This window comes from Pipistrellus hanaki (assembly GCF_964339955.1).
Source record: "Pipistrellus hanaki genome assembly, chromosome: 5".
In the NCBI taxonomy this organism is placed as follows: Eukaryota; Metazoa; Chordata; class Mammalia; order Chiroptera; family Vespertilionidae; genus Pipistrellus; species Pipistrellus hanaki.
Genome location: NC_140507.1, coordinates 16,399,564 through 16,416,487, shown reverse-complemented (window position 1 = coordinate 16,416,487; position 16,924 = coordinate 16,399,564). Strand labels below are relative to the sequence as shown.

At 49.2% G+C, this 16,924-nt stretch overlaps 1 protein-coding gene across 2 annotated transcripts in view; it reads left to right on the top strand.

The window, feature by feature from the left end:
- Window positions 1-16,924, top strand: part of GALNT10 (polypeptide N-acetylgalactosaminyltransferase 10) — a 189,766-nt gene that overhangs the window by 110,238 nt on the left and 62,604 nt on the right. For both annotated transcript variants that reach the window (XM_084885455.1, XM_084885454.1), the window contains exon 4: window positions 765-931. In XM_084885455.1, coding sequence (XP_084741581.1) covers window positions 765-931 — 167 coding nt within the window. The remainder of the gene's footprint in view (window positions 1-764; window positions 932-16,924) is intronic.

Sequence of the window (16,924 nt, the reverse complement as noted above, 5' to 3'; positions counted from 1 at the left end):
GAGAGAGAGACAGAGAGAGACAGAGAGAGAGAGACAGACACTTAGGAGACACATTAGCTAAAGGCAGAATATGAGCCTTGTCTGGATACTGATTTATATAAGCCAACTATAAAAAGACACAAGAAGATCCAGGAAATTTGAACACCAACTAGGTACTTGATGATATTAAGGGACTCCGGTCATTCTTCTGGGTGTTACAATGATGTTAAAGGCCCACAGAGGCAGGGCCTTCCACCCTGGAGCTTGCCCTGGGGCTGGTAGAGAGCAGAAGGGAAAATGCTCCCTTTCCCGGAAGAGCCCAGGGAGGGAAAGGGAGAGGCTCAGTGTATTCTTCCAAAGTCCTGCACTAATGGTTCGTCCTCCATTGGGGAGGAATGTAGGGAGGGGAAGACGGGGAGGAAACAGAGTTACTGACGGGCTGTCCTCCACGCGGAGTCTTGAGGACGGGCACCACATTCCCATTATGATCGAGGCTGGAATGGGTTCATGCGTGGACAGCACTCAATCCCAGGGCTGCTCCGTCAGCATTGGCTGTCGTCATTTTGGGTCTCGTGTACGTCCCCCTGTGGAGTGTGCGCGCAGGGGTTGGAGGCAGAACTTCGGGATGCCAAGTCAGACGGAGAAGGTTCCGCAGTGACGGAGGTGTCTCTGGCTTTCACTTCTTCCCGAAAGGCTGGAGAAGGCGGGGATTTGCCATTGGCCGAACCACATGCCTGCATTCTCTTGACAACTGTCCTCTCCCTGTCCCCCGTGTCTCTCTCCAGCTGCAACAGCAAGCGTTACCTGGAGACGCTCCCCAACACCAGCATCATCATCCCCTTCCACAACGAGGGCTGGTCCTCCCTCCTGCGCACCGTCCACAGCGTGCTCAACCGCTCACCCCCGGAGCTGGTCGCTGAGATTGTGCTGGTTGACGACTTCAGTGACCGAGGTAGGTCCCTCCACCTGGTTCCTGCCTTCCATGCTCCAACCAGGGACTTGCTTGCCCAGGGGGTGGCAGGTTTTCCTGCCTTCAGCAGCACCACTTACCAGTGCTTGCTGTGACTGGCACCTACACATCTTCTTGCGTCCTCGCGGCAACCCATGATGTAGGTTCTATTCTTACCCTGTTGGCACCACTGTAGAAATGCATTAAACTGCAAACAACAGGAAACTTGGTAAACAGCAGTTCAAACAAGAAAGGGGTTACTTCATTTACTTATTCACTCATTCTTTTTATAATGAGATTTGGGATTGGTACAGCTGCTCAAGGCTATCATCCAAGAACCAACCAGGCTTTTTTCTTTCCACTTCCTCATCCCCCTGATCACAGAATGGCTGCTGTGCCTCAGGAAGGAGGAGGAAGGGCGGAGAGAACAAAGTCTCCCCCTTTCGAGGCTTTGCCTTCTTCCTCAGGAAAGTCTTCTTATTCAGGAGAGTTTGTCCACAACTCTGGCATCGGGCACCCCTATCTGCCAGGCTGGCGGGGCCATGGGGGCGCTTTGGTTTGGGGCCTCTCTAGTGGAGGCAGGAAGGGGAGCAATGGGTTAGAAAAGGTGTTACGTGAGCCCCTTACAGTATCTGCCACACCAGTTAGCAGATGAGAAAACTGGGGCTCGCAGGTTAAGTGACTGACTTACCCTTGGTCACACAGCTCTTAAGTGGTGATGTGACCAAATCATGCCTGTCTGGCCCCAAGCGTGATCTCAACCACTGGACCACACTGCCCTACAGCCAGTAGCCTTAAGCTTATTCTTTGCGTCAGAGGTTTCGCCAGTTGCAACAAATCACGAGAAATCCTTTAGTCTGCTCACCTTCTTGTAGAGGCACTAATACATAGTGAAAGAGGGTCTAAGAGCTCTCCAGAATAATTAGGCTGACCTCCCTGTCAATCCATTTTCAATGCTACATTTATATACATACGTGTGTGTGTGTGTGTTGATTTTTTACAGGAAGGAAGGGAGAGGATAGAGAGTTAGAAACATCAATGAGAGGGAAACATTGATCAGCTGCCTCCTGCACACCCCCTACTGGGGATGTACCTGCAACCAAGGTACATGTTCTTGACAGGAATCGAACCTAGGACCCTTCAGTCCGCAGTCCAACGCTCTGTCCACTGAGCCAAACCAGTTAGGACTTAATGCTGTATTCTTAATTACATGAATTTATTTAAGCACAGTTGTTTCAGCGGGATGTGTAAGTGTATGTGAGAGTATGTGTGTGTGCGCACACACACACACATACACACACACACACACACACACACCTAGACACATGTATTGTAAAGCCTAACCTAACTCTTGGCCACAGCATCTAGCACCTTATGTGAGATTTACTGTGTCCCTGAAGCGAGGTCCGTGAGTCCACTGAAGCCAGGCGGGGGTCTGTCTCCTAGTCCCCATCGCCCTGGTCTTTAGCAGATAGCCTGGCAGTAGTTACATCTTTGATCCTGTCCTTTCACTTATCAGACCTGTGACCTTGACCCAGTCACCTAACCTCTGTGCTTCAGTCCCTCGTCTGTAAAATGGGACCACCACAGTACTTCCCTCTTCAGGGCTGTGACTATTCAATGTAAAGTGCTTAGGATGGTGCCTGGCACGTGGTGACCCCTAGTAATAAACAAGCTTGGTACTGTTACTGATATTAATGTCTGGTTGTCGGGGAGGGAGTCGGGGGTAAACGTACAGATGTGGAGGCGCAGGTACAGTCTTCCGCTTTCTGTGGGTGAAAGCGCTTTGCGAATTGTAAAACACTGAACAAAGTTCTGCTGTCTCACCTCCCCCCTAAACTGTCTCCTGCCCAGTCACCACTTAGGGGGCCATTTCAATGTGCCAGGCGCATACATCCTCCCATTTATTCTCGGCAGCAACCTGTGAGGGAGGCCTTGGGATGGTGAGCCTTTGGTGAGGGACTGGGGTTAAGCGTCCTGCCCAGAGTCACACAGCCAGTGGGTGGCACACCCAGGCCTGCGGACTCAGAGCCCAGGACCCTTGCTCTGTGTTGTGTTCTGTTGAATCGGCTCCGACTCCTGGTGTTCCTGCAAAGGAGGGCCGTCCACCACATCCTGTCCTCGGCAGCCCTGCTGGGCTCCGGCAGACGCCTGCCTGCGGCTCCTCTCGGGAGTCAGCCTGGCTCCTGTCTGGTCTTCCTCTGTGCCTGCCGCCTTTTCGTTTTCCCAGCATCATCGTCTCTTCCAAAGCACCCTGCCTCCCCGTGATGTGCCCAAAGTGGAGTAGCTTCACTATTGCCGTCTCTGCCTCCAGGGATGTCTCAGGCTTAATTTGTTCTGGGACCCACTTCCTCATCTTTCTGGTGGTCCAGGGTATCCGTAGAGCGCTCCTCCAACACCATCTTCCGAAGGAGTCGGTTTTCCCCTGTCTGCCTTCTTCGCTGCTCAGTTTTCACATCCGCACGTAGTCCTTGGGAACGCGAGGGAGCGGATGGTCTCCGCCACGACCTTGTTCTCCCTTTCTTCTGCTTCCGTTCCAGCCTCCTCTCCCAGCCTCGCCGGCTCCCAGTCTGGGCCAACCACCCCAGGCCCAGGCCTGCAGCCGGACAGTGAAAAGGAAAATAAGTGAGCGCATTGCCCCTGTGATTACTGGGTTACATGCCCTCTGCTGCAGCATAAACCGGCTCTGCTTCTTAGAGCGAGCACCCGAGCCTTCCCGCAGGCATGGCTGCTGCCTGCTCCGAGCAGGCCCATTGCCGGGTCGTTCTGAGGACCATGGCAGCAAGGGTTGCACTCACTCGCTGGCTCTGTCGCTCCTTGTGCATCAGACATGGCAGGGCTCTCTGTCCCAGAGCACGCCACGCTCCTTCCTGCCTGGGGATCTCCCCGTGCTGCTCCCTCCACATGGACATCCTCTTCCCAGCTCTTCCCACGGCTGGCTTCTCTCGCACCATCTTCAGTTGGATCCCCCGCCACTACCACTAGTCACTGTGCTGCATGTGTGATCCGCCTGGCTATTTGTTGACCTATTCATTGTCAGTCTTCCTCGCTAGATCACTTGTGGTCTAGAAGCAGGTGATGAATAATTGTGAATTAGTGAGTGAAATGAATGAGTGAATGAATGAATGAGGAGGGAAGGAGAGAGGAAGGAACTATATGGCAGCTACAATCACACACACAGAAAACCATCTCTAGCCACAGCGTCATTTTCAGCCAGTGAGATAGATGTGGCTGTGGAAGACCCAGCAGTTTCTTCTGTGACTGACGCTGGCCCACATCTTTGTGTCCCTGTCACCTGTTTTCTGAAGCATCAGCTATCCTGGGGGTGGACCCACAGCACTTAACAGGTCCCTCTGAGCATCACAAGGCTTCAGCTCTCCAAAGGTAGAAGAAACCAACGTCAGCTAGATTAAAAGCAAGCATTTCTCCTTGTTCGATGACAAAAGAATTTCAAGGTCATCTAAGCTACTAGCTGTCACCGTGCACCTGGGAGCAGGTGAGGGCCCAGGAACACCTCAGGGTATGGAAGGTACGGAAAACCTTCCAGGTGCAGGTGGGGTTCAGGTACCTCTCCTGGCATGGTGTGTATTTGGTTTCTGAAAATCATTCGCTAAGAGGAGCTCTGTTGCTTTAAAATGTGTGGAAATCACAGCTGTACCTCAGCCTGCTCATTTTACAAGTGGGAGACCCAAGGCCTGGAGATGTGAGCAGGCTTACTTCAGAGCCACAGCTAGCTGGTTGCGGAGGAGACAAGACACCCGTCTGCAGGCTCCTAGGACAGCCTTGTCCCTCCTCGCCTCGGCTGGTTACCTGAAACACCTGCAGAAGTGCATTCCTCCTTTCTGCCCCCACGGACACTTCTCAATAAATTACTTTCCCATTGTATTAAACAGCAAACTTCCTGCTAAAAGGAGCTCATTATCCAGCACGGCCAGTCCCAGGCTCTAATGGTTTGCACTTCAAAATATTCCAATTTCCTGAATGTTATCCTCGGGGATAAAAATAACATGACCCTCCCTCTCATCCCCATAAAAACTTTCTTGAGAAAGATAAATCTTAGAAAACTGACATTTCTGCAAGTGCATCTGTTTCTCCAGAGACCAGAAATATTCATCCACTGTGGCGCCATCCCCACACCCAATAAGACAGAGAGGAGACCAAATACTGTCCCATTTCACTGGTGACAATGAAGACCAGCGTCCCTGAGTGTTGCCCCATTTCCTCAATGAATCACACAGAGCACCCAGAGGAGAACTCTTAACCTCACTCCCCTGTCCTGCCCGTCAGCTGTCAGAGTTTGCAACCTGCGTGTTTTCAGAAAAGCAATCATTATTCTTGTTTCGAGAAGCAATTCTCAAGGCAGCTTTGGAAGAAAACTTACTCAGCGGTGATTGTCTTGAAAATGAGATTTGGGAGAAACAATTTCAGAATTACGGAGAGGCTTGTCTCAAGTATGGCAAATACGGGCCATCGCAAAAGACATTGCTCTGGGCCCGGTGAGCAGTGGCAGTTTCCAGAGTTGAAATTCATAGACACTAACTTCAGGCTGGATCGGTGCTGCGTGGCAGAAGGCACTTTCCTCTGAAATGAGTCTCCTCCAGGATCCTCAGGGCAACTAATTGAAATTCAGCTAAGGGTCGAGACCTTGGGTAGGAGACAAAATTGGAGCGGATGAGTTCTTGAAATAAGATCCAGCGCTCTGTGCGGGCAGCACCGGGGACTCGCGTGGAGGCCGCCGCTGACACCGGAAGGGCCCTGGCCATGCTTACAAATAGGGCACTGCAGACCCAGGGCCTCAGAAGCTCTTCAGACATGTGGGCTTTGCTTGAGGATTCGGGGGACACGTGGCTGTTTCTGCACTTGGGGGAGAGGTGAGGGTATAGGGTAGCGGACCTGCCTCCAGGTCGCACTGCCTGGAGAGGAGATTTTTCTTGTTAGGCACCACAAGAAAGCCCTTTGTTCGTTTGTTTCCTTCTGTTCCTCTTCTTCCCCTCCCCACTTTTGAGCAGAGCTGGTTTTCCAGAAAAATTGGATGTGTAGTCATGGGAAGGGTCATTGTCTTCGGATGAGCTACAGGCTGCCCGGGATGATGAGGTGCGGAAATGAAAGGCTGTGGTATAACAAGCTCACGGACAGCATTTTCCCCAACTCCACTTCCTACCAACAAGCAAATAAGCAAAAACGTACCCAGGGCTGGGCTCCCTACAAGGAGCTTCTTAAGCAGGTACTTGCAGAGCTCCTGGTGGAGTGCTGGCACACAGTAAATGCTCAGTGAGTGTCTGCATTTCAACATGCCCCACTTACCCTGCCCCGTAGCATCCATTCCTCGGTTCTTGTCATCTCTCTCAAACAACCTCCGTTTGCTTCCATTGTGACCACCGCTGTTGGGTTCATTTTATTGCTTGGGTTCTTTCAACCTAAGGTTGCTTGTTTTTCTCTACATTTGTCCTGATTTCATTCGTAACCATGCATTCAACAGAACTCATGAAGTGTCTCTGCTGGACGTGGCAGTGGCACGAGGTGTTGGGGGTACAGCAGGAATAACATAGGCTTCCCTTCAAAGGCTCACACCCAGTAGGGCACGCAGACATGGTAAGGGGCAGTCGTAAGGCCACGGTGTGCGTGCCAATTGTGGGGTACAGGGACGACTTCCCAGAGACAATTCCTGCTGAACTCAATCCTACGTGATAAGTAGACTTCCTCCCTGGGGTAGGGGAGGGGGAGGAACGATCCTGGCAGAGGGAACAGCCAGGAGTGCAGGCCAGGAATCAAGGAGAAAAAGTTAACAATTAGGCTTCCCCTCCCTTCCCCTCTCGCCCCACACACAAGGTCTGTATGTTTGTCAGACTATTTTTAGAGCGATTTTACCCCTCCACACTCTATACACACATAGACTCGCCCACGTGGCCTCCTCCCTCATCAGTGTCCTACACCTGCACTAGAGTGGTACATCTGTTACAACTGGCGAACCTATGTTGACAAAAAATCCATAGCTTATATTAGGATTTACTCTTGGTGTTGTACGCTTTATGGGTTTGCACAAATGTATACTGACATACAGCCACCATTACAGTATCATACCAAATGGTTTCACTGCCCTAAAAATCCTCGGTGCTTTGTCTGCTCGCCCCTCCCTCCCGCATAACCCCTGGCAACCATTCAGCTTTGTACTGTCTCCATAGTTTTGTCTTTTCCAGAATGCCTAATATAATTGGAATCACACAGTGTGCAGCCTTTTCAGACTGGATTCTCTCACCTAGGAATATTCATTCAAGGTTCCCTCTTGTCTTTTTAAGGCTTGTAGCTCATTTCCTTTCAGCACTGAGTAATACTGCATTGTGTGGATGTTACCACAGTTTACCCATCCACGCTTCTACCGAAGGACATCTTGGTGGCTTCTAAATTTTGGCAGTTATGAAAAGCTGCTGTAAAATATCTGTGTGCACATAAGTTTTCAGGTCACTAAGGTACGTATCCAAGTTGTGCAGTTGCTGGGTAAGAGTATGTTTAGTTGTGTAAGAAACAGTCACTCTGTCTCCCAACGGCATTGAACGTGAGTTCTTGATGCTCCACACCCACCCCAGCATTTGGTGGTGTCAGTATTTTGGGTTTTTGCCATTCTAATAGGTGTGTAGTGGTAGCTCATCATTGTTTTAATTGGCAATTCCCTTATGACATTTGCTACTGAACATTTTTTTCACATGCTTATCTGCTATTTGTATATTTTCTTTGGTTCCCAGTGTCTTTTTATTTCCATTTTCTTTTTCGTACCCTCCTTATCTCCCTCTAGTTTCACACACACACACACACACACACACACACACACACACACCCTGAAGTGACTAATGTTAACAGTCTGTTGTGTACCATTCTAGATCATCTGCATAATAATGCTAACATGTAATCCCCATGCAACAAGAGCTAGGACTTACTGAGCATTTACTGTGTGCTAAGTGCATTCACTCATTCACTGCCACAGCACAACCACGAGTTCTATCACTTTTCCTACGTAAAAAAGGTAGTAATATCATCATCCCCATTTATAGATGAGAAAACTGAGATACAGAGAGGTTATGTGGCCAGTGTGTACTTTAGCTCAAAGGGGCAGAGCCCTGATTTAAAAGCATGCATTCTGATTCTAGAACCTTAACCCATAATCTTTACATGCTAATTCCCCCTTTACTGGGATTGTCCTGTACACATTTTTCTTTTTTTTTTTTTTTCTGCTAATGTATCACAGACATCTCTCGGGTCAATAGACAGCTAACTCATCTGTTTTTTAATAGATAATATTTCATAATAGGAATCTACATTTAGTCCCTTCCCATTGCCCTTTGCGTAGTAGACATCCAGTCATATGTAACTTTTATGGCCTGGCTTCTTTCATTTAACTTTCTCCAATCATTTCCCCTTGTCATTATAACGTGACTATTGCACCTCGCTTCCTCTAAGCATTTACAGTAAAGTAGAAATAGGAGTCCAATAACCAGACTATTAGCTGTGTTGTTTGGCTGATCCAAAGAACACTACATGGGTCTGTTCCTCCCACTTCCTCCTGAGCAAATGGAACACATGACAGGTGTACCAGCTGAGGGCAGGGCCTGCACAGTGAGCACATCACAGGGGGGAGAGGATAAAGCAGGTCGTGCAGGTAGAATGACAGCTCATACTTCGCCTGCCAGGCATCTCCTCCTTCTGCCCCCACCCCCTCCCAGAAGTGCAACAGTGTTCCCTCTACCGAAATATGAGTGCGAGGGAAGCCGGTCCATCTTACAGATGGCAAAACTGAGGCTCAGGGAGGCTGGTGGTCGGTGGCTTAAACTGCTTCCCTGCATCAGTCTCCTCCTGGTTAGCAGTCCCATTGGACGGGAGGCATTGAGCTGCCCCACGATGGGTTCCGTAATTTTAAGAACCCCGCGTCTTCAGGATCAGCCTCTAGGCGTGTCTTCCCACTAAGAAAACCCACAGGCTCTTTCGTCCCTTCCCTTCTCCTTTAATATCTCTGACATCCTCACTCTTCCTTCTCAAACTCCAAGGAGAGAACTGCTAAGAAGATTTAACCGTCACAGAATATCAATTAGTTTATAATGAGGGGAATCTATAAACCTTTTGGTGGAGAGCTGGCTGAAGCACAGGAGGCAGGAGTCGATACGTTTATAGGGTATTTTGTGAATCTTTAAAAAAAACTCAGGGTTTTGTGAATCAAGGGCTATATAAATGATTTACTGGGAGAGAAAAAAATCAAACAAATCGCTCAGATTGCATCTGAAGCATCAAGCGCTCTGATATTTGAGGAAGAATCGTTTCTGTAGTGGAAAATAGCTGTTATATTTCCAGAAAGGGGACGCTTCTACCGAGGCAGGTGAGCCTTCTACATTTTAAAAACTTGGTGCAGAAAAACGGTGCTAAATTGCTGATATCCTGCCGGTTTTCTTGCAAGGATTGCAATCTAACCTTTCCTGCTGTGTTATTGTTCTCTTAAAACCGTAATGGGAGGAAGCAAAACCCAGTGGAGCAGGTTATTGGAACGCCTTCGAATACGGTCCCCAGCGAGAGGGTCACAGAGCTACCCCCTCCCATCATAGTCAAAAGCTCCTCTCTGCCTGCCAGCGGAGGGCTGGCTGAGTGAATGTTATTTGCTCAGGGTCTGGAGGGAGGTGAGGTGAGAGGCTGAAGTGAAAGTAAGTCCAGTCCAAACCAACCCAAGGCCCTTTCCCGTCATTCACGTTTAGCTCGGTGGCTGGAAGGCTGATTTTCTCTGCATCACCAAGGCCAGTGGTGGGCAAACTTCGGCTCTTTGGCCCCTTGAATGTGGCTCTTCCACAAAATATCTGTGCGATTGAAACACACAGTGCAATTAAAACTTCATGGTCCATGCGCAGAAGTCGGTTTTCAGCTCTCAAAAGAAATTTCAATCGTTGTACTGTTGATATTTGGCTCTGTTGACTAATGAATTTGCCGACCACTGACGAAGGGGAATAGAAATGGCAGCGATGATAATAATAATAATAATAATAATAATAATAATAATAATAATAATGCTACCTAACGCCTATATGGCACTTACTGTGTACCAGATACTGTGGTAAGCACTTTAAACATACATCTAGCTTTATGGGAAGCCTCTGGTAGCCAACATTCACCTAACGAAAAATGTCGCATTTAGTAGAAAGGTCAAACCAAACCAAAACACAGGAAATGTGCCTCCTCTCCAGGCCCCACTGCCTAAATAAAAAAACTTTTAGGTAAAGAACCATAAAACTTTTTGCTAAAGATATGAAATGCTCAGCCATGGCCTTTGATACACCACCCATATGCCTAACAGGTGTGTTCTACTCCTTTCATTCACCTTACGTATTAGCCAGGTCTCCCCATACTGTTGGTTCTAGAACAGGGGTCTTCAAACTATGGCCCGCGGGCCACATGCGGCCCGCAGAGGAGTCTGATCCGGCCCGCCAGGTTTTTTGGGCAGTGAGCACAGCCGAGGTGTTACAGTAGGAATTAGTAGTTCATATAGTCCGACCCTCCAGCTCTCTGAGGGACCGTGATCTGGCCCCCACTTTAAAAAGTTTGAGGACCCCTGTCCTAGAAGCTTAATGAAGCACCTTAGCCCAAAAGCGGGCACTACCTCCACCCTGCTGCCCAGCACCCGGCCTGCGGGCAGCTGCAACGTGGACCGATTGCACGGAGATACGTCAGGGCATCTTCCCGGTTCCCGGACAGAACTTCCAGGCCCCGGGAGGCTCCGGCGCGTGTTTATCAGGCAGCCAGATTCCAGAGCCAGTTCTGGTTTGATTTTAATCCAGAGACACCTCCGGATCCGTAAGCACCGGAGGCTGAAGACGTTACCGCTTTTCAGAGCCAGAGCAGGCCGTGCGTGACAAGCCCTCAACACAGGAAGGCCACATCCGCACGTTTCTCTGTCACCCACAGATTCCAAAAACTGAAAGGAGGAAATTGCAGCAGTCAGGAGATGTAGTATTCTTGAGCACTGAAAAGTTTAATTTCTCTCTTCTCTTTTTATTCTCTTGGCTGTCTCCAATAGAAGAACCTCACAAAAATGTCATGTTGGCATCCTTCTGTAGAACAAAGAAACCGACCCGCGTAAAGACCGCGGTAACATCCGTTCCTCTTGCATCGTGATGTAGGGCCGTTGCTTCCTATCAAGCATTAGCGTGCACAGTGCCCTTTCCCACCATGGGGATTCTTGTGTATAATCAGCTTCTTCTCCCGAAAGACCAAAACACTCATTCATCCCAGCATAATTAAAAAATAAATAAAAATTGTGTGCTTGATGAATGCAGACCCCTACAGAGAGGCCCACATTTTTTATGAGCAACCAGGAGCCTCAGATAGCCAGTGCCTCCCCCCACCTCCCTGTGGCCCTCTGCTCCCGTGCCTGGTAACGGATGGGTTCATTGGGCATTGCTAATAATCTGCAGGGAGGGTGGAAACCGGTGGAATCAATCATAAGGCTATGTTTTCTGCCCAGTCTTCTCAGAACCTGTAAGTTGTTTTTTCCTGTACGCTGACAAAATATACGGTCTAGGATATTCTGAATAATAACTGCGCGCCAGGCTCTGATAATGGAAAACTCAAACTAACAATAAGCTTCCCAGAACCTCTCCACAGCCGGCGGGATTGTTTTAACCCGGCGGGAGGAAAGCCCAGCTCTGACCTTTCCCAGAAAGCACGGCCCCGCTGCCACAGGCCAGGGGAAGCGGCACTTCAACTCCTGAGTGGATGGAAATGACCATAAATAGCCCCTCTTCCCGAGCAGGAATATCCTTTGGGAGATGCCACTGCCTCCTTCCAGTTTTCAGGCCGAGGACCAATGGGGACATAATCGGTTGGGTGAACCTGTTCCTTGTGATCCTGGGGGAACGGCCAGTCAGGAATACCACCCGGCCATGAGGGGGCTCCCGCCCTCCGGCCAGTGGTATCCCGTCCTCCTGCCACGGTGACCCATCCAGGGGGCCGCCGACCTGTGGTGCCTGCGAACTGGACCTAAATCTGGATGTGCTTCAGGCCGGTTCACCCTGTCCTTTCCCCATCCCAAAACCAACACCTTCCCTGCTTATGTAAACCAATTGGGGTTGGGTTTCTGTCACTCCAGCACTTGGTCGGAGTTCAGTAAAGGGTCCTTGTTGCTGGCGGTTACTGTTACTATTAACTGCAACAGGGGACACGTCTACCTCAGTGTCTTGTTGAGGGACGAGATGAAATTGGGAATGTGAAAGAGCTTCGTGAGGTAAAACTTGGGCAGTAGGACAGCCCTGGCTGGTGTGGCTCAGTTGGTTGAGTGTCGTCCCATGCACCAAGAGGTCGCCAGTTCGATTCCTGGTCAGGAAACATGCTTGGGTTGTGGGCTTGATCCCAGTAGGAGGTGTGCAGGAGGCAGCCAATTGATGTCTCTCTCTCTCTCTCTCTCTCTCTCTCTCTCTCTCTCTCTCCCTCTCCCTCTCCCTCTCCCTCTCCCTCTCCCTCTCCCTCTCCCTCTCCCTCTCCCTCTCCCTCTCCCTCTCCCTCTCCCTCTCCCTCTCCCTCTCTCCCCTCTCCTCCCTTCCCCATCCCCTTTCCCTTCCCTTCCTTTGATGCACAGACTTGGCAAACACTGGGTTATGGAAACAGCAGGCCACATATCACAGCTCTGTGCTTTGTGATACAGTTGGATGGATGGTGATTTCTTTATCTGTATATGCCCCGCGTTGCCTTAGTGCAAGCACATGCCCTGTGGAAGGGCGTGAGTTAGGATGCCTTCAGCCGCAACCAGACCCCTGTTCCCGGGATGCCTTGTCATAAACACTTGCCCCACTGTAACCGGCCTGGTGGATTTATGGCCCACGTTTAATTTCAACTGCTGTTCATTAATTCTGATGATCTCACTTTAAATTATTAAGCAGTCATATTCCAGCTTCGAGGGCACTAATTATATCCTTGAGAGGCTGTTATTATGTGGGAGAGCGCAGGCACTGGGCCGGCACACGCTGCTTTATCCCCACTCATCAGGATTTTATCCTCTTTCAGGGATTTTTTTGTAGTTGCTGAGTGTGTGTTTCGTACGACAAGATCTCAGAGCTGAGGACTTAGGAAATAGCCGGAACAGGGGTTCTCGGGTTGTGGTGTGCCTAGGAATCACCTGGAAAGTATGTTTCACAGGCAGGCTCCCCGGCCCTGTGCAGCCACAGTCCGGGTCCTCAGGTGAGATGGAGCCCAGGAATCTGCACGATGCTCAGCTCGCCGGGAATTTTTTTGTTATTGTTTTGTTTTGTTAATCTTCACCGTAGGATGTTTTTCCATTGATTTTTAGAGAGAGTGGAAGGGAAGGGGAGAGGCAGAAAGAGAAACATCGATGTGAGAGAGACACATTGATTGGTTACCACCCGCACAGGCCCTGACCAGGGCCAGGATGGAGCCTGTAACTGAGGTACATGCCCTTGACCAGAATTGAACCTGGGACCCTTCAGTCCTCGGGCCAACACGCTATCCACTGAGCCAAACCGGCAAGCGTGTCCGAGAATTTGATGCAAATAGTCCTGGGAGCCCCACAGGGAAGCTGAAGCCGGAGAGGGCAAAGGTCTCGTTCAGAGCTCCACAGCTGAGCCACAACCTACATCTCTGCCCACTTGTAAGGATCAAATGAGATAATAGATGAGAGAGCACCTTGGAAAGTATTCAGCACTATAAATATGAGGAGGCACTATTATTTTCGAGCCGGAACGTCCTTGTGACAGAAATGGCCGGGTACTTTCTCTCTAAATTACCATAATCACCTGTTTGAGGCCGCATCCAAGCCCATAACTCTGAATTCACCAGGCATGGAATAAATTCATTCTGAAATGTCCAATAGAATTTTTTTTTTTTTTTTTTTTTTTTATGTGAGAATGTGCTTGGGTCCCTCCTGCCTTTTCTGTTACGGATCCCATCTATTCTGGGGTAGGCCAATATCTCCTCCAACCTGGACCACCTGATGTCAAAGGCCTGCTTTTCAGCACACAGATGTCTGGCCTTTCTGGGACATTTAAAACACACCTGTGAACATTTTTGCTCCCAAAGTGGCTTTCTCCATATGAGCCCACTTTTAACCACTTTCATGGCTTTAGAAATAGAAAAAGCTCAAATCAGGGCACCCGGGTATTGGTTCTTCCAGCTCAGTGTGCTCACTTGCTTATGTTTGCTGCCACGTTTCCCATGAGGCAAGATCGGCAGTTCTGGCGGCCACCTCGGGGTGCCGGTGCCACTTCTGTTCTCTGCCACGTCTGTCCTGCTATGTCACGATCCACCAGACAGCTCTCAGGAGAGCGATTCTCGGTAGCGAATTAAAACCCTCCTCCTGGCCACGTCTGTCAGTGGGATGTCTGTCTGCCCTGATCTTCCCGTGACTCCCCTCCAGGTTTCAAGAGACTCTGTTTGTATCCCCACCCCCAAGTTCCTTCCACTGCAAAATAAATTTCTAAAAAATGTGCTAGAGTAAGTTCAAGAACAGACACTCCGGTTCTATTCACATGTCAGCTTTTATTTTTAAATATTTCTTCCACACTCCCACGGATCCTGTCCCTTAGAGCTCTCCACGTGCAAAAGCTCAGGTTCAGGCGCTTGCAAGCTACCCACACACCACGTCTATTTTTAAATCTGGAAGAAATCGAGGCTTTCCACTGTGTTCCGGCAGCACGACTTCAGAGCTCGGGCTTCCTGCACTGTTTCCAGGAATCTCCCCCTGCTTGCACATTTTAGAGGAGATGGGGAAAGGAGAGACCCATCAGGGACTGTAGTCATATGGCCGACTGAGGACAAAGCCCTGCCCTCATCCAGGGAGCACCCGTGGCTGGCCAGGCACCTCCAGAAGTCATTTACACAGGCACGCAGTCATATCCCAGTCCAGGCCACCCCCATGGGGTATACGGCTGCTGGCGGGACCACCCATGGTGCCCAAAGGGCAAGGATGCAGCAGCAGGTAGAGATACCGGTTTTGTTCTTTTTTTTTATCAGTCTTGGCTGACTTAATATATAGGCCAAAGCTCCCCGGTGAATAAATACCTCAACTGATGCAGTCAGATATCCACCCTAGTCTACCATTTTAGCTAATCACGAACTCAACAGGACTGAACATTTTCAGTCATCTAACAAAGACATTTCTTCTCTTGACAATTTCTTTGGATGTTTGCCAATGTCTACAGCCAATTTAATTACAAAGGCCCACCTTGGCAGTACCAGGAACCAAATTTTATGACCACCAATTCCTCTGTAGATCCTACTGTTTTTATAACAGCATAAAATTAAGCATGTGCAAATTATTATTATTTTTAAACTTAAATGCAAAACTTAAACCTGAAGTTGTCTGGGCTTTGAGTGCTTGGCCTCTGAGAACCCCAGCTTTAGAGTCAGAAGGTAGAGTGACATTGAACTAGTACGAAAACCTCTCTGCGCCTCGGTGAGTAAAACTGGGCTACTGCCTTAAAGAGTTGTGCAACCTAACGGAGAAATTCCTCATAAAGGGCTTAGAACAACGGCTGGTTCAGAGTAACCATGGCTTAACCCGATACCACAGCATTCCTTGATCTGACACTCTCTGTTCCTCTCTCCTCTTTTCCATTTTTCCCTCTTCCACCTCCTTTGTAGCTATGCCTTAAAGACCCTAAAACTTAAACTATCCTATATAATAAAGATGTGATATGCAAATTGACTATCACATCCTCACAAGATATGCAACCAGGCCAGCAGGGGGATTAGTGAGGGACAACCAAATGACTGAACAAGCAGGCTGTGTGGGGCGACTAGGCTGATAGGGGGGCAGTTGGGGGAAACCAGGCCAGTGCGGGGGGGGGGGGGGGGGGGCGGGAGTTGGGGGCGGCCAGGCAGGCAGGGGGGATAGTAAGAGGTGACCAGGCCAGTGGGGGTGGGGGGGCAGTTAGGAGCAACCAAGCCAGGAGGGAGGAGGCAGTTGGGAGTTACCTGGCTGGCAGGTGAGCAATTAGGAGCTAGCAGTCCAGGATTGTGAGAGGGACGTCCGACTGTCGATTTAGGCCCAATCCTGCCTAAACCGGCAGTCGGACATACCCCAAGGGGTCCCAGATTGGAGAGGGTGCAGGTTGGGCTGGGGGGGATCCCCCTCCCCCTGTACACCAATTTTGTGTACCGGGCCTCTAGTCTTTATTAATAACTTATAAAAACAATAATAAATGCCATCATGTATTAACACTTACTCCGTGCCAGGAACTATTAATTGAGCTCCCTGAATCCTATGAGATTGGATTTATTACAGATGAGGAAACAGAATTAGAAAGATCCAGTTCACACATCAAGCGAGTGGCAGAGTCATGAACCAAGCTCAAGTTTATTTGGCTCCAGAGTATTACTATTTATTATGTATTCCTTCCTCTGTGCAAGGAAGAGTGTGTAAGGATGTAATGCCTTTTATTTGCCACAGTTTTTTTTTTCTCAAAGATCCATTCACTGCTGGCACTTTGAAAATCGGGGGCTAGGTTGAGCTGGGATGAAATATCCTCTTATTAGGACAGTGAATGAGAAACTGGGTCTTTTTCTGCCAGAATTCCCACAGCTGATTTGCTAAGGATTTTTTTTTTTTTCTCTCCCTCTAAAGCAGAGTGTGATTTTCTTTGCCTTCAACCTTCATGCCACTGGGAAATTTTAAATTATTCAAGACATTGAAGGTTTATTATCCGCTGGAAGGCTGTACTGTAATTGCAAGGTGTCATTTAAAGAGCTGTCTGTCTGTGAGCCACCTTGTTCTGAATACCTGCTCCTGCACAGATCGAGAAGATGTATATTTATCCACCAGTGGTGCTTTATAACTGCCTTAGATCAGTCCTATTCTTCTTCCTCCATAGCCCAGGCCCCAAAATAAATGTCTGGGGATGCGCGGAGCATGGAAATCATTTGTGTATCATCGGCCATTTATTTCTCTTCTGTCATTTGCATCATGATGGACAGCCATGTGTTTGGGGGGTATCATTTTCATTACGGTCTTTGATGCCA